Genomic DNA, 25,962 nt, shown 5'->3' with positions numbered 1-25,962 from the left:
TGGCATTAAACCGGACTCCGTGTAGCCGATTTTGTGCCCTGGACGAAAATCGAATGTTTCACTCTTCTCAAAGATCGTAAAAAGCAAACCGGGGTGGATGGAAGGAAGTCAGTCATTGTATTTGTGCACTTATGCGGAAGTAGTACCAGTAGCATTGTGTTTACTATGATCTCTCTATCTTTCTCTCTCTCTGCTCTGACATGGACGAGAGAGATAAAATATGCCTAATTTAATCTTCAGCATTGACTGGTTTGTCCTAAGCAGATGCAGCGAGAGTAAAATGAGGATAAACAAACTTGTTGCGGTATAATTTCGGCTGCCATAACATAAATCGATATTCACGTTTCCGCTCCATTTCTGTAAAACAATCGATGCGATGTGGGGCAAAGTTACTCCACTACAGTTATTGATGTTCGACTGAACACGCAAACAATAAACCTCTTGTTGGCAGCCATTACGTGCATAATTTTTACAAGGTCTGGGAAGAGTGGACTAATGGAAGCGGACCAGTTCACTAACAATTACTGTCACCTGTCAAGGGGTCCCGGGTGGCGGTGATGTGTCTTCAGTCAACTGTGATGGGAAAATTAGCAACATTAACTTCCGATCAATGGCACAGCTAAAAAGTAGGAGCATTAAGGAATGCTGTAAGTGGTTGATACGTGTCGAGCAAAGAGGGATGCTAATGTTGTTCGGGCAGTAAATATGACTGGCGGATAACGTAAGCTTTAAATCTGTCAGCTCCTCACGCTTTCCTTGTCTTATTAGAACGTAACACCAGAAAAGAATGTTTTCTTGTAGACTTTAATGGAGATCTCGCCCTCTGGAGTCCGCAAATTGATCGCGTGGTTCAGAAAGGCTCTGACAAATTCCCTCACACGCCGAAGTTAAGAATTATTTAAATACTGGCAATTTGAACATGAAGAAGTAAGAGGAAAGAAAACTTCTGTCAGAAAAAGACGGAATCGGTTTAATATATTCAAGGAATATTACTTCGTGAGCATATTAAACTGATTAATATACTCTGTTTTGTCTGTTAATCAAATAACCATCAAATATGATGGAAAGTCAACCATGACACTAATGCGATCTCCTCAAATAGTTCCTCCTTTTCGGAACTTTCAATGTATCCAGTTATTTTGGGAACCCATTCTTAAAAGACACGAATTGCACGCATTTACGTTGAATGAAATTTCTTTGACTATTCTTTGTTACCTTAAATTTTATTTCACAAGTGATAGAGGTAAACCTAAACCTTCCGGATTATCTAGGTACAACAAATGAAACGATAGCTATCTTTGACCATTTGTGGATAACAAATTATTACATCACCTTATATTTATCGTGGTGTATAAGGTGATGGAACAGTTTAGTTGATGGAAATTAGGAGCAGTTATAATAGTCTAACAGACTCCACAGCTATGCTATGGGTAGTAGACAGAATGGAATGAAATACGGAGGTCATGGAATTCTGAAGAGGTTTGGCTGATGCTAGATTGGTTATCTTTATGCTATAGCAATGTGAAGTCAACTGTATTCGAGCTATAAAAAGAGGTGAAAATGAAATGAGATGAGGGATATTAAGATTAGGGAAAACATTTGCTCTAACTGTACGCAGTTTTGACCTTTGAGGTCTGGTTCATCATCTCTTTAGAAACAAGGTTTGCCCTTCAGAAATTTGCCAGTCTGTAGATTCTCACAATGAAATTCTGACTTGGACTAGTACTGTCAATGCCATACTTGATGCACTTCTATCCTCAGATGACCTCTGCTCTGACATTCCTGTTCATCAACAAATTAGATCTTACTTCAGCCAGGGGGTGGTTGATTCATCAATCTCTGAAATCAATCATAATAGTTGTTCTGGACTTGATAACCTCGAGGGGATTTTTATCAAGCGACTACACAAATGAAAAATAAAATAAGAGTAACACAATCTTGGGTTCTACTGTATTTTAACTCATGAAAAATTCGAATTAATATTTTTACTGCGGTAATAAACAAACGGAAATTGAAGACTGAAGGAAAAGATATTCAATTTTATTCTCTGCGATTCTGAGTTGTAGAAAACCTTGAAGACCAATTATATTCCCATTCGTCTTCATTACTTTACAGTAAGAAATCTATTTTCCGCTGAATATAGAAATCCTCTTCGCTACCACTTTCATTTGTTACCATAAAAAAGGTATTCGATTACTCAGTTACACTTTTCTTTTACCTCAAAAGTGTTCAGAATTTTTATTTCAAAGTTGAACTTTTACTATTCGCCGAAGTTTCTTTAGTGCGTGATTCGGACTCGTCCCCCAAGAAATCGATTTGCTCGAGGTTATGACGAATTATTATTTTTTTAGGATTTTGCTCAGAGTGGTCGAATTATATTGGCCTTGTTTTCAACGCTTTGAGTGATGAGACAGTGGAGTAAATTGAATTTTCTACTGATTATGTGCGTGATGTACTTTTGGTCATTTTTATATATTTTTTTCAATCTTCGAAGGGCGCTCTGCTGGAAAATGAAGTCCGTCACGTTTCACCAAATGACCAGAGCAGCTTTCATTTTATTGATGGATATAAGAAATGCTCTTAAGGAAAACTCTAGTAGAATGAAGTAATTTAGAAGTACCTGACAGCGTTCGTATGCCAGCTACAATTTCGTACAATCAAATCTAACTCCGTATAGATCCATATCCGACACCAGAAGTAAACTTTTATCACTCTACAGCGCACGTTTTCGCATTTTGACCCATCACGTTCAGTATTCATTTGCATCAGACATGTTACCGGTCTCAGTTGTATATTTCAAATTGATGTACATAATAACCAAGATTTATTTTTGTGATGAACACTGTTCGCATGCTGCCACGGTAACCTGCAAACGATGCTTTCCACTCACAGAAACAGCATCTTGACTGACCCTTCACATCCCTCCTCATTTTGTTTCTTAATGAAACTGATTTGACTCGAAAGTCATTCAAATCTCTTAGTCTGTCTTCAGAACACTCCTCATGAGGGTGTCAAGGAAGCAAAAGAAAAATGTTCTTCTGAAGGTGCAAAAGCTCCTTCTTGTTCAGTTAAAACTCAACAAGAAGACAAACTGGTTCCGCGACTCCAATAATCAAAATCCTCGAATTGGAAAATATTGGCAATCGGACGCTATCCTTTTTTTTAATTATATCCACCCCCTGCGCGTCACCATAGAGAGAATACGAATGCTATCACCATCATTTTAGTTCATTCAATCCATTTAAAGCTTTGAGCATTTCAATCAGTTTTATGGATGGATTTGTGAGATAAAATGGCAGAGGCTTGAGGCCAAGCAAGTCCATTCTTCTCATATGAATTCTGAAATATGCCTGGGAGCTCCATTCGGCTCTCATTGCTTTGCTCGCTGATGATTTAAAATGCCACTCGGACGTGATCCTCACGAACAATGATCGCAGCACGTGTTTTGTTGGCTTCTCCAATGATTTTTAATGCCTTTATTTACTTTTGTAGCGCTTCCAGTCTAGACGAGGAAGGAGATGGTAACTGACCTGAGGCAAACGAAGACTGTCGAGGGAGTGCAATTGGATAAATAGTCTCGTGGCGACAACAGTGTCTTCAGCCGTGACAGAAGTAATCGATAGTCTTCCATTGCTAGTTGTAGACGTAATTATTAACGGAGGGTTTCGTGGCCATTTGTCTCCTGATAACTAACAAAAACAACCTCCCTCGCTCTCGACAGCAGAAGCCAAACTCTTATTTCGATTATTTCATCGCAAGAGAGCTGATAAGACTACGCTATTTTCTTTCCTTCCAAATACGGTGTCATCTATCACTGACTGACTTTTGTGATCTTTCTATTGGCCCAGTAGTGCCCATAAACACTCTTATGATTGGCCATGTCAAATATGTTCTAGTTTCGAAGATCAACACAATCTTTCCTACACTGAAAACCTCTCGGCGCCTGAAGATCTTGCACTACACCATTAAATGGCAAAAATAAACCAAACTTCGACTTGTAAGTAGTAATAGTTATTAACGAGGTGAAATAGAGGTTTTTCCACAACTATTGCACTTTAATTGGTGCTCAAATTCCACATATGACAAAAATAAAATTATTGACTTCTTTCGGAAGAAGCTTTAGCGTATAGAGGCGTCTCCGTAGCCAGGTGGGAAGGAGCAGCAGTGCGTACCACACGCTTCTTGATTAGACCGGGGTTCGAGCCCGTCACCACCAAATATGGAGGATGCGGAAAGGTCAAGGAATGACCACCGCATATTCCGGAGCAATATGGCCTTAGTTGCTAATGCTCCTAAAAACCAAACAACAATTAGCGTATAGAACTGCAGAACGTTAGTGGTAGATGGTAAATCTGTATCAGCATAACAAATGAACCAGTTTAAAACAAAAACAGAATATTCTTTTGTATGAAGGAATACTTTTAAACAAGATGGACATACGAATAATACAAATTTCTAAATTCAATTCTGGAAATAGCGTTTAGAAATATAAGTTTCATTCCAAAGGACACTGATATAATTCTTTTAACTTATTTTGATTGAAATATTTCTTTAGAACTGGGTTGCTTAGAACAGCTCAATGCCGAGGTGAAAATGTATATTGTTTTCACCTCACATCCTTTGTGAGACGAAAATATATTGTATTCTTGGGTTATTACCTGCTTATAATTTGAAAAAAATAATTCAGCCATCGAAAAATCTCGTAAAAAGAGGTTCATCCGTTTCTGGTTTACGTTTGAAATGGAATCTTTATCTTTCCACTGGTATGGAAGGAGAAAGATGCCATTTCAGATGATGATACCATCATCTTAAAGACAGGAAAAACAGAAGAGAGCATCTCTTAGTATTAAGCGAAGTTCTGTACTTAGATATTGAGTATAGCAAATTATCTACCAGCCTATAAATGTTTGGGATGTTTTAAAAGTATTGCTGTATTTCTGAAAATCCATCAGATCAAGACTGTATCAAATTCCTGGATACTTAAATGAAATTTTTCTTTCTGACCTCTTTCTTTGATGATATAAATCATACTTATGCCCGAAGGACGAGAAACTTTACGCTGATTAGATAAACAAGCGAGTTTCTCCTTAGGTAATTAACATAAGCTCTTCTTGTTTTTCCAGTACGGTCTCCTATTACTAAGACACACAAACGAGAAACACATTATCAGGATTTTTGTTATTTCTTGACTTCACTAAGTACATCATTTTATGTCTGCCTACACCACTGAATATTATGGTAATGCGTGCATTTTAACTAAGCATCCTCTCGATCCCTTTAATCTAAAGATTTTTCAATAAATCTTTTGAGTTGCACGAAAAACAGAATACATTTGAAAAACAGAAGAAAATATACAAAATATTAACGCAGATTCTTCGCTGTTTAATTGAGTTTTTTTGCGATGGATTGTTTCACTGTAAAAACTGAAATGCAGCTAACATGTTGAGTTCCAGCACGCTTTCAGAGGGACTTAAGTCAAAAATAAAAGTAGTCTAATTCACTAGAAAACTTAGTAATATTTCTCAGTAGAGAAAACAGAAAAAAAAACTGTGCGATGAGATCTGCTGTACTCATAGTTTGAATTTGAAGACGTTCCAGAAAGACGTAGAACATCTTATGTGGAAAATTTTAAGAGTAGCTTCGACGACTAAAAAAATCTTAAACACAAAGGTTTATAATATATACGAAACATAGGATTGGGCCCAATATTTAAGAAGTAATTCATCTTCACACAGAAATACTCTAGGTGCCACGAAAAAGGGTGAAACCTTTGTTCCACCAAGGAAAGTCCTTGTCTGCTTTAACTTGGAAATAAGGTGATAATATTCATCGACTTCCCCACTAGTTTACGTCACCATAAACATCTTTTGGCAAGCTGAAAAGTGCCAAAGCTCCTTAGTGTATTTGCATCCGGAATTAAAAATGAAGTACGAGACAAAAAACCTTTTCGAACAAAGAGTAGAGCTAAGACTGTTTTGGACCATCTCCAGTGCAATTTAAAACGTGGGATTTCAGCGTTGCATGTGCTAATGCTATTTTTTTCCTGTTTGAAGAATGGAAAAGTCCTGGAGCTCTAATACCCGCTGCCAAGTAACTCTAAAGAATAGCGTAATTATTCCCAAAATGAAATTAAATTTAAGAATTTCATGGTTCTAAATTAAGACGAATTTGTTTCGAAAGAAAAAAAAGTTTAAAAAAAGCTACTACGACGATTATTTACACCCAATGCAGGACCGTTGAGAGACACTACAATGAGACTGTGGGAGTTCAAATGATGCTGTTTTTGAAGAGTTACTTTATTTGCTCCTGTAATCCAAAGAACATCCATTTTATTTAACTCCTACTGACTTTCGGGTGTAAACCAACTCTGTAAACTTAACCGCTTTCTGTTCTAGATCTCTTTTTATGGCTTTTTAACCGCCCTGGACACTTAAAGCCTCTTCATTCGGTGCTGCAGTTAGTCGATCGTAGGCCGAGAGAGGAAAGTAGTTGTCGCGTGAGTTATTCCGAGCTTTTCAGCTCATACAACATACAGATCAGTCCATGAATCCCAACTTTCGTAGACAAAAAATGTACAAAACGTTTAAAATAGATTACTGTTGGAAATGGCGTATTATGGCTCAAGTAGCAGATGCATTAAAATTTTGCCATCAAGAACAAGCCCTGGACAAAGTACGATATTACAATGCTCGACAAAATTAACGCAACAAAATGTTTTTCATGAATATTTTATTATGAACAGTGTCGCGAAGGCGAATATTTGATATAATAGGCATCCTGCCATACAAATTCCAAGTATCCAATATAAATCGATCTACCATCTTACAGAGCCACACATTATGCAAATTATTCGTGCCTATAAAAACACGAGTTGCGACCACATCACATCGTTCCAGTTTTTGGCTTACGCAGTGGAATAACCATCTCCAGTACTCAGGATGGCAAGTCATCGTAGTTTAAATGATTCTTTGAGATGGCAGTGGTGGCACGTTGGCTTAATGTGTCACGCAGTGTCGTCTCGGCACTATGGAAGCAGTTTCAGGAGACAGGAACCATTACAAGAACAGCTGGTCAAGGTCACCCGAAGGCTACGTCAACCAGAACAGACCGCTACCTGGCTCTAACAGCAAGACAGAAACCTACAATGTCCTGTCCTCAACAGTCTCTTGAAGTTGCTGCGGCCACATGTGAAAACATTTCAAACCGGACTGTGTTAAGAAGGCTCAAGTGGACTCTATGCAAGGAAGCCAGTTGTTTGTTTGTTTGTTATTTGGTTTTTAGGAGCATTAGCAACTAAGGCCATATTGCTCCGGGATATGCGGTGGTCATTCCTTGACCTTTCCGCATACTCCGTATTTGGTGGTGACGGGCTCGAACCCCGGTCTAATCAAGAAGCATGTGCTACGCACTGCTGCTCCTTCCCACCTGGCTACGGAGGCGCCCAGGAAGCCAGTAGTTTGTATCCCATTAACCCCAAATCACCGCAGAGCTCGTCGAAACTTGTGCCATGAACATGTGACTTGGAGTCCTGACAAATGGGGTACAGTTCTGTTATCTGATGAGTCCCGTTTTAGTATACAAACAAATTCTGGAATGCTGTACCATCCCTTCAACATCAGAGAAAGGGACACTTTCAGCTCCGGGAGGCGGTGTTCTCGTGTGGGGTGGAATAATGATCAACGGTCGCATCACCTCTTCATGTTTTTGACAGTGGAACCATAACTGCGTAGAGGTACCGAGAACAGATCGATGCCACTGCACATAGAGATGAAGTGGTAGATGAATATCTTGAAACTGAAGACATCCAACAACTGTTGTGGCCAGCACCATCACAAAACTTAAATCTAATCGAACATATAGTACGCCGAACAACAGCCACCTCCTCAATCACTTGGTGAACTAAAGACTGCGCTAGTGGAAGAATGGGATTTGTTGCCATAGGACTTTGGAGAGGATCATACGCCATACTGCGATCTGAAGTACGCGTCTTTGTATTTATTTTATTAAAGGATTTCCTTTTTTTATTAGAAATACATGAGGAAATAAGTGAAATAATACAAAACTTCTAGTGAATATTGTAAGGTATGTTCGAGGAAGAGAAAATGCTTTTTTATATTATTAGTTAATTAGTAATTAATTGGTTACAATTTACTCTTCAATTTACCTTTCACCTTTGCTGTTTGTAGAAAAAGAAAAACTAATTTAAGAAATAAATAAATTAGCAGAAATAATAAATTCAGGCGCGTGTGATTTTTAATTACTATTGATTTACTAGGTTTAATGCTTCTAAATGTAGTTATGCATTTGGGGAACAGAAATCCCCTACTCCGAAGAGCTCGCAACACCTCAATCCCAAGTGCTGAATTGGATTGAGATCTGGTGATTTGATTGGGGATTTCACCCCAACTTGATACAAATCTGCGTGAAAATAACTTTTATAGAAAATTTCTTGGGCTTATGACTGAAGCAAATCCTTGTTCTTTTAGAAATCGGAAGGTAGGGTGGTACCCGAAGGTCTTCAATCGGAAGGAAGGGTTTCTATAGTAGTTAAAACCATCCATTGCTCCCTCTTAAAATGGTGCTGCTTTTTAGAGTTAAAACTCTAATCGCTTTAAAGCGAAACGCGCAATTTAAAAATGCACCATAAATCTAATAGTAGAATCGAAAATAGGTTACATCGAGAAGAAACCCCTAAGACAATAATTCCCATTCTCTGGATGAGCTTTAAATTGTAAGCGCTGATCATTTTGAATGACCCATCATTGGCCAATGAGTTACGTACCACATAAAATTTAATTGTGGACGTTTAGCGAAAATAAAATGGATTGCTAATAAAAGGTGGATCACTAAACCATGAAAGCCTCCGCAAAATTCACTTCCCTTGGATCAAATACCTTTTCCGATAAGTACTAATATCATTTTAATTCGATGAACAATATGACGTCACTAGAGGAACAATACGCGCTTTGTCTTTGCTTCACTTAATAAAAATCGATAACTGAGAAATGAAATTTTTAGCGATGAAATTATTTAAATTTAAAGCGTCAACCCTTAAATTAGTCCCTGATCACACGCCTCACACCAAAAGACATATAATTCTTTAGTGTTCCAGTCAATTAATTTCATAAATTGATACCTCCGTTGTCTTCCTTTGTTGGTGAATGCGCTCTTATGTGAAAGATATTTAAAACTAATATCAATAATAAGTCATAGATTAGTAATTATCCCATATTAACACTAGTATTTGTAAAATTAGGATAATTACAAATCTTAATTATCGTATTTTTCATATTCTACCTTTTGGTTTTGCTTTTCTGACATCTCCTGTTTGCTAAATGCCGTTTGCTTTTTCTAAGAAAATCGAGATCAAGACTTACTAAAACAAAACCGACTAAGGCGTATTGCTCCGTGTATATTTTCCGTAAATCGCGTGTGATCTGAGGTCGATTTCTGTTTGGTGGGAAAATATCCCCAGTTTCCGGGAGAAAAAAACCATGCTACCCTCATCTGAGACGGCTAACTCAGCCACGTTTTGAAAAAGAACCATAAAAATTCCTCACGTCATCGACAGTACTCGAACTTAGGTCTTTTCCACCCGATGTGGAAAAGACCTAAGTTCGAAAAGCGATCCTACCAACTGTGCTACCCACGAGCGCATCTCTCAGTAGTGCATTTCACCACATATCTGGCTCCGGAAAACGGATAACGGACATTGTAGCAGTGCCCATACGTGATGTGGACTGATGAATCCTGCTACACAGTCTAGGTATCGGATGGACTCATCTGCGTGTAGCTTACGCTCACAGAATAGATGCATCCAGATTATGTTCCACCAACTTCATTGTTGGTGCAACAGAATCTGGCTGAAATGTCATTAAACAACCTAACAACAGTTATAGTGGTGCGATCGCCTGTTTTCCTTAGTTTGGATTTGGTCTACTGGTTATCGATCTGTGTAAAATCATTCTGAACAATCATACCTTACTTGCATCGTGTAAATTCAATGGAGAGGGACCGTATGTTATCATCATGCAACTTTTCGTGTCACAAAGGATGCTCAGAACAACATTCGCTTTAGAAGAATCATGCGGGGGAACCTGCTCCTTCCAGTCCCGCCCCAGATCCCAAAACACCAAAATATTGGTGTTTTAGCAATTGAGAATCATGACAAGATGTCCTAACTGAAACAGAGAAATTAGAGGAAGAAGTGGAGCAATATTCCAATCTATACATAGTAAAGACTTGAAGAAATGCTCATCTCATTTAAGTACACGAAGTTTATCATTTTTTCTAACCAGCTCTTCTTTTTCTTTCGTATTACTTTGGGCGTGTGGAATAAAATGGCAAATTTTGTTCCATCTGACAAGCAGTTCTCTGTCTGAAGTCATTTGCGTTATTTGGTCAATTTCTCATGTGGTTTCTGGACATCTTCTCTTCGAGCAGAACTCATTTCCTCTATGCCTCGGGTCAGTACTTAATATTCCACTCGATCTGTCTGAAGTATTTGACGTGCACCGTTCGCCGATGCTTTAAAGGGAATACAAACGACCCCGCTTTGTGCGGGAAAAAAAAATACGTTGCAACAAGAAACTCGCATATAAATGCGAATATTTTCCCTAAAAACGAACTCGCGAGTACCGCCAGAAAATTTGATGGTACGCTTCTGAGGTCACTACGTCGGAACTTTAATAAAGGCGACCCTCGAGGGAAAAGTTTTTTTATTTTTCTCCAGGGTAATACGCTACCTGTACAATCGGCTTTCCAATTGGCCTCTTAGATTTCCTTCATCACTGCTCCGAAAATTCGTTGATCCAGTTACCTTGGGAAAAAGGGTTCGTCAGAGTTTCAGCTTACACACAAATATCCAAGACGGTTCATTTGACGTACTCAAAGCAAGTCCAAGTCTCCTCTTAAAAAGAACGTATTCATTTCGGTTTTTATTGCTTTAGAGACATTGCAGTTGTTTTAACCATGGAACTTAAACAGAAAAACAAAATGTGGGAAGTTTTAAAAGAACTCGCTCACTTTTTCATCTGTATTACATGATTTGTATTGCATGTTTTCATAAGGTGAGCCATTCTTCCTTTAATTATCTCCAAGGAAGTGTTTTTCCCTGTACTTCATGAAAATTGCATTCGACTGATATAAGAAAAAAAGCGATTTTAATTATTTTTCGTTTTCGTAAGCGACCAGAAAGTATTTTGTATTTTCCATTAATGCCTCGAGCAAATTAAAATACAATTCTAGAGAAGAAAATATGGAGCTGTTGCCAGGTGGTTACTGAATAATAAGAATAAAAATATCGACAAGTAGTGCCAGCATTTATTATGAGAGATTAGATATTTGTCTGCGAAAAAGCATATGCATTAGATAATTATCATATGCTTTGAATCACTTCCAAACGTCAGCGAGCCATTTTTGAAATAAAGTAGATTAAAATATACAATAAAAAATGCGTGGTTATTTTGAAAATAAGAAAGAAAGCTTTAAGTCTAATTATGTTTATGGATTTCGATGACTTCGAAGTTGGAGAAATATTTGCCAGGCACAACAGGATAACTTTGTACCAAAATGCAATTTGAAGTTTGATAATATTTTAGAGAATAATTATTTAATTAAATAAAAGCACCCATCACTGATGAATTATATACTCCTGCCTCAAAAACTGTACTGCGGTGCATTACTACTCGGAGTGTAATTCTACCCATAGTTCTCCATAAAAGTTTTGTCCTCTAAAGCTTGTCCAAGATGGATTAGCAAGAAAAATGGGTGCTAAAGTAGCACAGCTTTCCCAGTGGCTAACTTGTCCAAGATTGGTCAAATAAACACGTACACGAAGGATTCCTGGACATCACTGATCTGCCTAAATGACATCCACAGAATGGATATGATTTGTCTCTCTTATTTCAAAAATAATTGCAACGCAACATTCATGTTAGAGAATTTTAATCCCACCATTATAACACCTTTGGTGTTATAATGATTTAATCTACTTCTGGCTTACGGAACTCAATACGTGAAGGATCATTAAGACATTCTAGATGTTAGTAAAGAAATTATTTTTAGTTGGCAATGCTAGCAAGTGTTATTCGTAGCTCAAGAGTACACGGATAGAAGTATTTACAACTATAAAACGTTATTTAAAGTTATCTATACTGATGGAAGTAGAATCTTAAGTGTTAGGAAATTTAAGAAACCGTTTAAGGCTTCTAATAAAGAAATTTCACTGCTCCGAAAATTCGTGTATTAAAGCTAAAATGCCTCCATCTTTATCGCTTATAACAGTGGTATAAGGGGTGGATGGAGTAGTGAATATTCCATCGGGAATAGGATCATTTAACCAAGAATTAATGCAACTAAGTTCTACTCTTCCAATAAATGCACAGTGATGATAAGCTGATTTTAAGACATACTTTGAACGCAGTGATAATGAAAGGAGGTAATTTAAAATGACGATGATCACTGGAGCTGTATTTAAATTAGAGATGGTCTTAGATCTCTAAATGTAAGCTCTCTTCAGTCACTGAGAGGAGCTGGTATTTATAATGGAATATTTCGATTCACATGTAACACAGAAGAGATGAATGTGCAATATCTGGTTTTCGACAAATAAAACATTTATTTTTTTATAGTTCGCATTAAAGTCTACCGAAATGTCAGGATAACAAATGAAATAGTATTTGTGATGTATAGATGAAGCTCTTATCTTATAATTTAAATTTATCTTTCTTCATATTATAATATATGAGAGCCAGTTAAACTAATTTTAAGTTTCACAGATAACGCTATCATTGGTATTTCCTGCGCACCCTAGGTTTTGTTATCAGCTTTTTTCTGAACTCGTTGATAAAGAGTTTTACTGAGTAGGCCTCGAAAATGATCGGATGTTATTAATAGTATGAGCTGGTATCTCAATCGACTTTGGAGTAACTAGAGACGTGCGAATTGCATTTCTTCTCTCCACCTCTCTCTCTCTCTGAGCCTGTAGCAGACATCATTACGTTGACCAGGTACGATTTCATCAACAGAAATTATTTTAAAAAGTAAATTGTTAGTATAATGACATCTAGAACTCAATCAGACGATGACTATTTCATTAAGTTACATCCAAAATGAATTTCTAAATTTATACATTATCAGTATTGACTCCACACTGCGTTTTTTGATGCAAAGAAGATTCCAGTTGTTTGGATTATTTTTTTTATAATCGTCAGCAGAGTACAACGAGAACCGAGCTTCAACCAACACAAATTTCTTTTTTATACAGTTAAATGTTTTCCCATACTCGAAAAAAGCACCTCTTGTGCCATACCATGAGCGGTATTGTTGCACAAAAAACTATCTTGGAATTATTAATAAAACTGACTCAATACATTGTCTTAAGCAAATTTTAAGCACCTATTTGGTTGTCTGTTGTATTGAGATTATTCAATTCATCAGTAGTGGTATCGAAACATTGTTCATAATTCGTTTAGACTGTTGAGATGAAAACATTTCTTCTGAGAGTTCGCCCACCACCCCATTGGTGACTGCAACTGTGAATTTGAAGTAATATAATTCTCTCCTTTATTTAAATTAAAACAGAATCTAATAAGTCAAACTTAATTTATCTTTTAGATGAAATCATGCACACCATCAAGCATCTCTCATATCGTGGAGTTATACTTCATAATTGGGTTGTCACTATTGCAACAACAGGGTGCCTGCCAACCCAAAGAAGAGGAGCCAATCAGATCCGAAACGGTGCCGTCTTGGGGGATGGGTCTTGATGAGGCCCTCATTACCACAAATACGTAACAACAGTCTTCCCTAATGGGGAAGCGTTGTCAATTCGGGGGGATTCATGAATGTTTGAGTTCATTGAGTATGAGGAGTAACTGTTCTTTCCTTTTCTACTATCACTTTCCTACACCTTTTTTGCTTTCCGAAGTCTAATAGGCACATTATCTGGATAACAGAGTATCTTATCCCATAACATTCTTCAAACGGTGCCGTCTGGGTGGTGGTATCCGCCGACAATAAGTAACATTAGTCTTTCCATAGCTGAGGCGTTACTTATTCGAGGAAGTGCAATACCTCGGTAACTCGTTGTGAAGGTATTCACAAGGAGATATAATCGAAAGATGTATGCATACTACCTGCGTAGTAGAAATGATGGAAGTACATTACCCATGCATAAACAACTTTTTTTAAATAAATGTTTTCCATACTTTTTTTTTTCCATTCTCAAGGGTCATTGTTATGTATAGGTACTTTTTTTTAGAACGTATAGTACTTAGTACCGTGCATAGGCTGAAAAGATGAAAGAAGATATTTGTTGACATTGGACTTGAACTTCTGTAGACTGTAATTTTTAGGAAATACGTATGAAGGAAGGTTGTTCCAGAAAACGGCAGTTGAATGAATAAATGAGGAAGATGAAAAGTTGGTTCTGTGGGTTTCAGGTTGGACAGTAAATGGATGTTGGCTGGTGGCGGCACGTGTTCGGACTGTTTTGAAAGAGAGAGCGGGAAATATAGAATCCAGTTCAGAAGAACAGTGCCCATGGAAGTATCTGTAGAAGAGGCATGCAGCAGAAACAGTACGTCTATGAGAAAGCGAGTGGAGAGACTCTGTTAGAGATGAATCATTAATTAACCTAACTGCCCTCTTCTGAATGGAATCAAGAAGCCTGAGAGAGGTTTTGGAGGCACCACCCCAGATGTGGGAACAATATTCCATGGCAGGGCGGATTTTCGATTTGTACAGAGTTTGGAAGAAAAGTAACGCCGAGAACGAGAGAGAAAACCAAGTTTTTTAGATGCAGAAAAAGCAATATTTGTAATGTGCTTGTACCAAGAGAGAGATTAGAAGTCAGAGTAATCCCAAAAGAGATATATCATCTTGCCTAGAAATTGGAGTGTCACCGAAGGTAAGCATAGGAGCAGAAGGATCATTTTTGCGAGATATGAGACAACACTGAGTTTTATGTTTTATGCCAAGAGAGATTAGAAGTCAGGGTAATCCCCAAGAAACCGGAGCGTAATCGAAGATAAGCACAGGAATCCTTTTTGTGAGATATAAGATAGGACTGAGTTTTGGAAGGATTGAAATTATGTTTTCTTTGCCCCACTGTCGAATTATCTGGAAATCGGCATTTAAGGATAGGCAGTGGATACTCGAAAAGTTGAAGCTCATTGAGCAGAGCAAGGTTTCTCAAAATGGAAAGTGGAATGCAATGTGCTATCATCGGCAAAATAATGGATAGGATTTCCAGTCAGTGGAATAAGGTCATTAATATACAAGAGGAAAAGAGTGGGAGAAAGAACTAAACCTTGGGGAACAAGGTTTAGCTCTTTCAAGAGCAAGAACAAGGTCCATGAGGTTGTCACAGACATTCTCTCAGATATGCCAGACAAGCTGTACTTGCTACCTGGGAGTCTAAAACGCCAATGGAACTGGTATTCGGGTGACACTCAAGTCAAGTGGATCCAATTTCGGAGCAGTCCGGACGGTCTATGACAGCCAAATCCTCTACTTGCACCTTCACGATGGTGGGACTGTTAGTAATCCTATGTGTAACCTCCATGCACAAGTACATGGTGGGTGACCACCCAGGTGTGAATCAACGTAAGCAGCGGTCGAGGTGTGGCGCCCACACTACATAGAGGAATGACGCTCCACTGTTACCAGGCAGTACTAAGTGGTAGATTACTGTCATCAACGGGTGCAATACCACCACTTTGCTTATTGGAGGCTTGAAGTGGTGTAACCCATGTTTAGTCTCCAGAGCTAAGTTCCGGTCAACCCTTCCCCATCTCTTCCATCATGCAGTATGACTGATGACTTTTGAGGTTATGATGAATGTCGTGGCGAGATACAAACTTTCTTACATTTCGAGGGTACAGCTCCAAAACGGTGTTAGCAGGCCGGCCGCTAGTTAGTACACCGGACCGAACCTATTGGTAACTCTCTAGGAGGCTTCCGGATCAGCTAGTGTATAATCTTCTTACCTCTACTCTGCCAGATAGTGACTGGAGGAAGTCGAGTAGTGCATATGCGGGGAGCATTGTCGAGGCCACTTTATGTGGCCTTTCCCCCCCCTCCAACTTTTTCTTACTATTGAATACACCATGAATTGTCAAACTAACAGACTAAGCTAATCTGCAAAAACATTAGCGTGGTCTCAATTCTAATCTCAACGATGTCCATTTCCACTTGCAGTCTGCCAAACCCCATGTACGTTTTCTGACAAAATCTCAGTTATCGGTTGATTCAACTAGTGCTCATCTCAGTTGCCAAATTATTCGCTGTATGATTCCTTTCACCTCAAAGGTAGTACTTGTGCATATGTCCGTTCTGATATTCCCGGTCAGAGACTTGGAAATGTGGAATCTCCTCTCTTTGATCTTCTCTGGCTTAAAATCTCTCTACTTCATTGTGTCAAATTCATCTGTTGTCTCTAACGTTCTCCCAACACCACTAATCACTTGGAGCTCTTGGACTTCCTCTTTTTGCAACTTTACTTTCTCCAATCGAACTTTCTTAACAGTGAGGTAATTTTCCTCGGTGATTTTAATGTTCACAACTCCAGTTGGCTTCCGATTTCTAGTCACACCGACCCAGCTGGTCGAGATGCTGAGGCTTTTGCAATTACTAATGACCTTGCGCAGATTGTTCATTTACCTACAAGAATGCCGGACAGTCCTATTCATACAGCCAACACGCTTGATCTTTTACTCACTAACAACCCTTCTAAGTACACGGCCGAAGTTAGAGGCCCTTTAAGCACTTTAGATCACAACATGGTGATGGTCGCTTCTCCAATGGAGCCTTTATCTAATGGCTATTCCCAACCTCGTGTTGTTTGGCATTACAAGAATGCAAAATGGGATGACTTGCGAGAATTATTTTCTTCTTTTCCTTGGTCGGATTACTGTTTCAAAACTTCTAATATCAACGCTCCGATAGTGTCAGTGAAATTATTCCTGCAGGAATGGAATCCTTTATCCCACACTCCACTTTAAAATCTCATCCTTTATCTAAACCTTGGTTTTCCAATAAATATGCTAAGACTGTCCAAGAGAAGAATGTTGAATATCGTAATTGGCTTGTTTCTAATTCTTCAGTTTCATTTTTTCTGCCTATACCAAAGCTCGCGACAATAGCAAATCAGTTATTAATCAGTCCAAACTAGAGTTTGGACTGATTAATATAGTACTAAGAGTAGAAACCTTTCTTCTTGCCCTAATGGTAGCCGAGCATTCTGGTCTCTTGCCAAAGCTATTGGCCGCAAATTGTGCCCATCTCTGCTCCAAACCAGATGATTCTGTTGTCACTTCAGCCAAGGATAAAGCTGACCTGATAGCATCCCATTTTTCCTCAAACTCATGTATTAATGATCTGGGTAAAACACCTACCACCATTCCTAAACACGCTCCATTCAATGCCTCCTGTGGTTTTCCGTCAAAAGGATGTCAGAGGGATTCTGACGAATCTTGATGCTAAGAAAGCTCGAGGTCCTGACGGTATTTCCCCACTTGTTCTCAAAATCTGTGCTCCTGAACTTACTCCTATTCTTTGCCACCTTTTTTCCCTTTTTTATTCCAAGGTGTTTTTCCTTCTGCTTGGAAATTTGCGCATATCCAGCCAGTTCCTAAAAAGGGTGACAAATCCCTCACATCCAATTATCGTCCCATTGCAATTACTTCTACTCTTTCTAAAGTAATGGAGAAATCAATTAACCGCCAACTCTTAAACTACCTAGAAACCTTCTGTCTGATCAAGGATCGCCAGTATGGATTCCGTCATTGTCGATCCACTGGTGATATTCTGGCTTATGTTACCCATTTATGGACTAATTCAATGGAAAGGTTCGGTGAATCACAAGTAGTTGCTCTTGACATCTCAAAGGCTTTCGATCGTGTTTGGCATAAAGGTCTTCTAAACAAGCTTCCATCTTATGGTTTGCCAACTGTTTTTAGTAATTGGGTATCCAGTTTTCTCTCTGATCGCTCACTAAAGGTGATGGTAGATGGCTCTCTGTCTTCTAACTTCTCCACTAATGCCGGTGTCCCCCAAGGTTCAGTTCTTTCCCCCACTCTTTTCCTCTTGTATATTAATGACCTTCTTCCATTGATTGGAAATCCTATCCATAGTTTTGCCGATGATAGCACATTGCATTCTATTTTCAATTTTGAGAAACCTTGTCCTGCTCAATCAGCTCAACTTCTCGAAAATCTGCTACCAATTCCTTAAATGCCGATCTTCAGGTAATTCTCAAGTGGGGCAAAGACAACGTGGTTGATTTCAATCCTTCTAAAACTCAGTCTTGTCTTATATCTCGCAAAAAGGATTCTTCTGCTCCTATGCTTATCTTTAGTGACACTCCAATTTCTAGGCAAAATGATATATCTCTTTTGGGGATTACCCTGACTTCTAATATCTCTTGGCACAAGCATATTACAAATATTGCTTTTTCTGCATTTTAAAAACTTGGTTTTCTCTTTCGCTCTCGGCGTTACTTTTCTTCCATACAGCTGCTCACTCTGTATAAATCGCAAATCCGCCCTGCCATGGAATATTGTTCCCACATCTGGAGTGGTGCCCCCGAAACGTCTCTTGGGCTTCTTGATTCCATTCAGAAGAGGGCAGTTAGGTTAATTAATGACTCATCTCTAACAGAGTCTCTGCACTCGCTGTCTCATAGTCGTTCTGTTTCTGCTGCATGCCTCTTCTACAGATACTTCCATGGGCACCGTTCTTCTGAATTGGCTTCTATAATTCCCGCTCTCTCTTTCAAAACAGTCCGAACACGTGCAGCCAACATCCATTTAGTGTCCAACTTCAAACTCACAGAACCAACTTTTCATCTTCCTCATTTATTCATTCAACTGCCGTTTTCTGGAACAACCTTACTTCATACGTATTTCCTGAAACGTACAGTCTACAGAAGTTCAAGTTCAATGTCAACAAATATCTTCTTTCGTCTTCTCAACCTCCAATCCAAGCACGGCACTAAGTACTAGAGGTTCTAATACCTCTCGTGTTTGGGGTTTACATAAAAAAAAAAAAAAAAAAAAAATAATCAGCATTAGTGGAGAAGTTAGAAGACAGAGAGCCGTCTACTATCACCCCCAGGGAGTAGTCAGGGAGAAAATGGATACTCAATTACAAAGAACAGCTGGCAAACCATAGGATGGAAGCTTGTTTAGAAGACCCTTTATGCCAAACGCGATCGAAAGCCTTTGAGATGTCAAGAGCAATGACTTGAGTTGTGCCAAACTTTTCCATTAAATTTGTACACAGATGAGTAACGTAAGCCAGAATATAACCAGTGGATCGACACTGACGGAATTCATACCTGCGATCATTGATCAGGTGAAAGGTTTCCAGATAGTTTGAGTTGGCAGTTAATTGATTTCTCCATTACTTTGGAAAGAGTAAAAGTAATTGCAATGGGACGATAATTGGATGGGAGGGATTTGTCACTCTTTTTAGGAACTGGCTGGATATCAGCAACCTTCCAAGCAGAATGAAAAATACCTTTGGAATAAGAAAGTGAAACAAGACAACACAAAACAGGAGTAAGTTCAGGGGCAAGCACAGGTTTTGAGAACAAGTGGAGAAATACTGGAGCTTTCTTAGCATCAGATTCATCAAAATCCTTCTGACATCCTGTTGACGGAAAAGCACAGGAATCCTTGAATGGAGTGTACTGGGAAAGGTTTGAAATGATTTACCAAGATCATCAATACAGGAGTTGGAAGAAAAATAGGATGCTAGCAGGTCAGCTTTATCTTTGGCTGATATGGCAACAGGACCATCTGATTTTGACAGAGGTGGGAGCAGAGACTGGTAAAAATTGCGGCCAATAGCTTTGACAAGAGACGAGACTGCTCGGCTACCATTTCGACAAGAAGCAAGTTTTCTACTCTTAGCCTGTTCGAAATCTAGTTTGGACTGATTAATAACTGCTTTACAAAGTATAAATAATACTTAATAATAATAATTTTGATTATTACGCAATGTCGCTTATTAATAAATAGTACTGTACTTGAAATATTTTATTATAAAAATTCTGAAATATTATACGATTTCAGAGAATATAGGCTTAGTGGTTCGCATTAAAAATATTGTGTTGAAAGGGGTTTGCGAGTCAAAAAAATGTTGAGAACCGCTGCTGTACGCCATTGAAATCTCCAATGAACTTAGAATTGATTCCTTTAGGCTAAATTTCGATAAGTATAGACAGACGCTTCTTGTGATATATTTTTGGCGAACTATAAAATTATGAGATATCAGCCCCATTTTGGTCACTGTACTGTCTAGGAACTTAATTTGAACTGCAGTTTTTCTGAACCATGATTGTTCTCCTCTATCGCTAAATTGGCCATGTATTTTAGGCAATCTGGTGCAAAAAGCCTGTATTTAATTGACACAGTGTTAAAGCTGGACAATCGTTATTATAACCTCATACACACGCAGTTTAAGCTCTTATCTATATATTGTTTCTCATCCAGTACTGCTCATATTATTTTTTATAAAATGTTCTGTGGGCTGGTATGGGAATGTTACTAAAAACCGGAATTTTTTTCTAGAAATTCAAAGGGTTCAGATGACAGGAGACAGAGACAGCCAAGCATCTAGTCAAACGAAATCCTCCCCTTGTACAGATATACACAAAGGTCGTCCTATACGGTTACAAGTTAAAGTTTTAGTCCCCGTAAAAGATCATCCTAATGTAAGTAGAAATATATCAATAAATTATCTATTTCTTTTAGAAGTGGTAATACTAGATAAAGTTAATTTTAACAATTTAAGTGTATCTTTCATATAACAACCGAAATATGAATATACTATGTTTTAAACATATCTAAAACACGTATACTAGTTGTGTTATGGAATCGAGATGAAGAAAAAATAAATCTACATCAGATTTGTGTCAAGAATGCGACACATTCTTGTCACATTTTTGATGTGTGTCAAGAATGTGACAAGCCTATACAGCAGTTGCGATGCTTCTTTTCCAAAAGAAACCCAGAACAAATATTCGATTATAGGAGCATGCTTTCTGGAGGGGAGGTGAACTGGGAATCGGCCCTGTACTTTCAAATTCTCTTCGTGTAATTTCCTAATGAGTTCGGCCCTTGCTGAGTAGAGGGGAGAAGTTCGGAGGAGAGAAGTTCGGTTCCATCAACTGAACGAATCAGTGATATTCTGCCATGGACGGGAGAGCTTAGTGTATGGTGATGACTTTCATAGTTTTCAGTTCGAGGTGATCAGTATAATCTAATGAAAGTCGCTGGATGTTTGCATTCATTATTCGAAAAGGCACCGCTACTCAAGTACTGCGCAATTTGCAGTAGGTTTACAATGAGTTTGGGAAAATCGATGTCATATCCATCGAAGAACAGAATTTATTTAAAATATCTGCGCTTAGCGTGAAAGCAGGGCAGTATAACGACAAGAGGCTGTACGAAGCACAATTTTTTTTTATGTGTATATGGCTCCTTGAAATTGGCTTGATTGTACAGTCATAGTTTAGATTCCAGACACTGGAAAGAAGCCATTTATTTTTAATAAAATTGTATATTTAAATAGTGTTACTGCCCTACTAGGCATTTTTCGACGACTTTAATACCAAAGTTAAAAGAAAACAATGTGATTAACACGATTTGCAAACACCACACCTTAAACATGTCTAAAACACGTATTTTTGTATAATATTTATAATCATGCAAAAAAAGTGTTTATGTCAAAGGAGTTTTTTTTTATATATATACAATATTTTCTTTGTATTTTGCGCTTGATGTATAATATGAAGGAATATCCTTCGTATTATATATCAAGGAATTAAAGTACAAATCACACTATGCAATTCCGTCAGTTAATTTTAAAATGTTTCTTTTGTTATTTCCATCCTTTGCCAACCGCAAAGTCACTTATATCTATTTTCAATATTTTTCACTCGATTGTTGTGTTATTAACTTTCTGACAACTGAATAAATGTAAGTAATTTGAATTTTCCTTGTATATTAGTTGAAACACTGCATCATTCAGCTCCATTAAACTCTGCAGATTATGCTTGATGTTGGATTATTTTTCATAAATCATGCCAAGAATAAGTTATATCTTCTACATTATTCCTTGCTGCTATGTGCGTGACATAAAAAATAGTTAAAATAAATTTAATTCCAGCTTTATTTGTGCATGATCGATCTTGCAATTAGCCAACAACTGGCAGTTAATTTTTATCGTTAGCCATCACACTCTCCTCTTTCAGTAGAGATGAAAAAATAGCCCGAGTTTTGACCTTCTTTCTGATAATAATTTTCGTTGTACTCCCCTCACTAGATTAACGTTACTCTAGTTTTATTTGCGTGGTCCGATGAATTTCTTGGTGGCCATAAATTAAAATATTATATTCACTCGGGTTCCTTAACGGATGATATATTTTGGCTTGCTCGCGGTATGCCAAGAACCGGCCCTTCTTCCAATAATTTTTTTTTAGTGTTTTTGTTATTCCTTTTAACGTTTACATCCCTAAAGATTCGAAGAAAACGTTAATGCCAGCTCCACATCTGACGTCAATTCTCATTTGTATCGACTGAATGCACGTAGAGAAGTTAAATCATTTTAAATAGCGCCCCCTACCAAGCTGGAGTTTCCCAAGACAACAGAAGGAAGAGGAGAAAGGGGAAGCTTCGATCGATAGGGAAATCTGTTAAAGGCTCGCTGCAACTCAAACAGATAGGGTTGCGAAGTTTGGAGAACATGACGCTTTAACAGATACCGAATCGAATACAGAATTAAGGACAGGGATCGCGCTTTTAATACAGCTGTTCTCATGCAGGAACATACAAAGGCATCCACACGTGGCCAATACTTTGTTTGCGATTGTGTTTCAGGTATCGGAATATCTTGAATCAGTGCAGCAAAGTAAACTTAGTGGTAACTCACAACCGTGTGCTTTTGTGAATAGTTATTGGAGAATATCTAAGTTTAATAATGTCCCTGTTATTCTGATGGAGTGCTACCACCCATTTCTATATACCTGCATACAGAGGTTTGATGCGAGGCAGGAGAGGGCTTCTGTAAACTCCAGCCAGGTCCTGGGCCTAGGTGGAGATACGGGTGATTCGAAATGCGCAGATACATAAATTTATAAGGCTTATATATACCAACTCCACGAGTAGAAATAACTTTATTTTGTAAAGATAAAGAAACAAGTATTGCGCTTCGAAGTCCCTACATGTGCAAAGGGATAAACCAATAAAACCAGCGTTACGTTAAATCAAGAGATCAGGTGACCAAACTAAAATGATAGGTGGAAATTTACAAAAGTACTTCATCGTTGAAGAGTATTTCAAAACGTTTTGTAAATGTGGGCGAAAATTTAGGATAAATAAAATACTTTAGATCAAATAAAAGCCTTACACCATTTGACTCTTATGGAAACGTACACGTAAGAAAGATCAGAAGTCATATTATACTTCTATAAAACGAGCCTTAACTGGCTCGTGTTTCATTCAGCACTTTCTAACGGCTTCCCATACATGATGCAGATGTTTATTCAAAAAGATATCTATTTCCTTTTACCCATCTGTTGAGTCTTTCTCCAAGCGGAAAGGATTGTGACAGCACCATCTTTATGCTTCTTATTTATATTTTAATAATCTTTTGAAAATTAGCAGATATCCACCTACTCATGATTGGTCAGAGATTGATCCCTATATGGACAGAATGTCTCAAATTCAAACGTTGGGGGTCTTCCTATAGAAGTCGGATGTATTCAAGTGAGAATATTTATGATATCTACTCAGTGTTTAAGTTAATAAAGCAAGGGAGGATATGCATATCATAGAAGAAAATTCCGAGGATAGTCAAATGTCGCTACCTTCACGTGGTAAGGAAAAAATTGTTTAATGCGAATATCAATCACAGTGACCACCGCTGAACAAAATTTATCTAAAAAAAATTTCCAGTCAATTCTTATGAAAGCGAAACACAAAAAAGCTTTCTTTCTTACCCTGCAGTCATTTTTCAAGAGAGTATCTCGCTGCTAGAAAGTGTCAAGAATCTATCCTTGGACACCACGAAGAATTGAATTGCTCTCATCTGTCATCCTCTCTCACACAACCTCTTCCGATCTGTGAGGTTGAAATTGTAAATAAAAACTGCCGTTGCTTTAGTTCTGTTTGATAAAAAAGAAAAAAAAACCTCACCGCACTTATGTATTAAAGTGACCACAGAGTTGAAGTTGACGCTCTTTAGGAAGCCTTAATCAATCATAAGGATTACTAAGAGTAATTCTTATGACACTCTCTCCAATAAAAGAAATATTTAAAGAAATAAAATTATAATTGGTATATTTATAAACATCCTGGCTTAGACAAGGTATTCAATCACTTTGCCGATAACATCTTTTATTAATTAATGCTCCAATTCAAGGAAGTAAAGAATATTCGAGATTTACACACTTTGGAACTGTACAATCCTCATTAAATACTTTATCTTTAGAGTATCAGATTCTAGGAGACAATAATCCCTTATTTTAGAGAGGAATTAGAACATGTAAATGAAGGAGCAGTTGCAATTATATATCCGTTGGTTAACTCTATACCGCTTCGTCTCGAGTCGTTGGGGTCACGTGGAAATCCACCTTCTTCCGGCACTCGTTCCCAAGAGCGCGACTGTCTCAGCCAATGTCAGATTAATATTATTCTAGACAGGCAGATGAAAGTGCCATCTCTGAAGGCGCAAAAGTCAACATTTGCCCCAAAGATCTTCCTTTAATTAAAGTTCGTGTATTGCTTGCCGCATCAGAACACAAGAGGTGTTAGTCTGAACTGCCGAAACTTGACACAGATCCCCGAGGAAAGGCGTGAATGCGGTAGGAAAGACGGAGAGAATGCAAACATTGGAAAGCTCTGCATAGGTATCTGATTTCTCGCTGTAAGTACCGATGACATTTTAATTGGCATGCTTGGTGGGGGGGGATGGTGGGAAGATGGGTAAGTCCTGGGTTTGAATGACGCTCAGCCCTCTTCTTAGCTAAGTGCTGTAAGCTGGCGTTTCTTTACGTAGACGAGAGTTATTGACTCAGTGTTCTCACCATCTACTTTTCAGAGAACTGTGATTATGTTGCAATCGCTGATTTTTTAAAAAAAGTTTAGTGGCTTTTTTTTGATAAAAAAAAATAAACATATTTCAGAAGTAAAATACGAAAAAGAAAAACGTTTTAAATTACTTTCCACGAAACTCCTTCAGCATGCTTTTCGTAATGACATCGCTATTAACTAAGCAACTTGCTCGAAATAATGATTTTGTTTTTCCCCTTAGTTTTGTTAAAAATATCTGAAATATCTTCAATGGCGTGCGCGAGTGTTGCTAGAGAAAACAGAAGACCAGCAGACAAAAAGTTATTCTTTCTTTTTGACGTTAAAAACGTTTTTACTGGCGTTATTCCAAACGTGTAACGAAAAACCGTCATGTGAAAAGCGTTATGGAAGTGACGGCATCTTCAGCTTCTGCCAGAAGCGAATTGTTGTAACTTGTATTGTTGCAATCATACTTGTATAATGTCAACAATAATTTATCTTCTGCTGGACCAAATTTAATGAAATTTTGCAGGGAGCTTCATCCTAGCTCTCTACTAGAGGAAAAACTTTCAAACCTCTGAAAATTGCAGTAGTTTTTCCAAGATAGTGGAAAATATGAACATGTGATCAAGGAAATTTTCTCACGTAATAAAGGGAATAATGTGGACGAATGCATATCGTTGGAAAGCTAAGGAATTTAGAAATATGAAGGTCTTAAGATACAAAAAAAAAAAAAAAAAACCTAGGAAATGCGTTAATTCGAAAACGCATCTGACATTATGTTCCTGGTACAGAATTTTTATTTTTACCATACTAGATGCCATATATTCACAAATATTACTTCTTAGAAGTATTTTTTCCTTTATGAACTATATACTTG

The 25,962-nt window shown here is 37.9% G+C and overlaps 1 protein-coding gene across 2 annotated transcripts in view; it reads left to right on the top strand.

Moving 5' to 3' along the window:
- Positions 1-25,962, top strand: part of LOC150085621 (KH domain-containing, RNA-binding, signal transduction-associated protein 2-like) — a 184,008-nt gene that overhangs the window by 95,952 nt on the left and 62,094 nt on the right. For both annotated transcript variants that reach the window (XR_016546931.1, XM_090373396.1), the window contains exon 2: positions 20,580-20,722. Coding sequence is in view for 1 of the 2 variants with exons in the window: in XM_090373396.1 (XP_090229522.1) it covers positions 20,580-20,722 (143 nt within the window). In the remaining variant the exon portion in view is untranslated. The remainder of the gene's footprint in view (positions 1-20,579; positions 20,723-25,962) is intronic.

The sequence above is a fragment of the Mastigoproctus giganteus genome, chromosome 5, assembly GCF_048544385.1.
Source record: "Mastigoproctus giganteus isolate SK-2022 chromosome 5, ASM4854438v1, whole genome shotgun sequence".
Lineage (NCBI taxonomy): Eukaryota > Metazoa > Arthropoda > Arachnida > Uropygi > Thelyphonidae > Mastigoproctus > Mastigoproctus giganteus.
The sequence above is the reverse complement of the archived record's forward strand: the minus strand, read 5'-3'. Positions and strand labels throughout refer to the sequence as shown.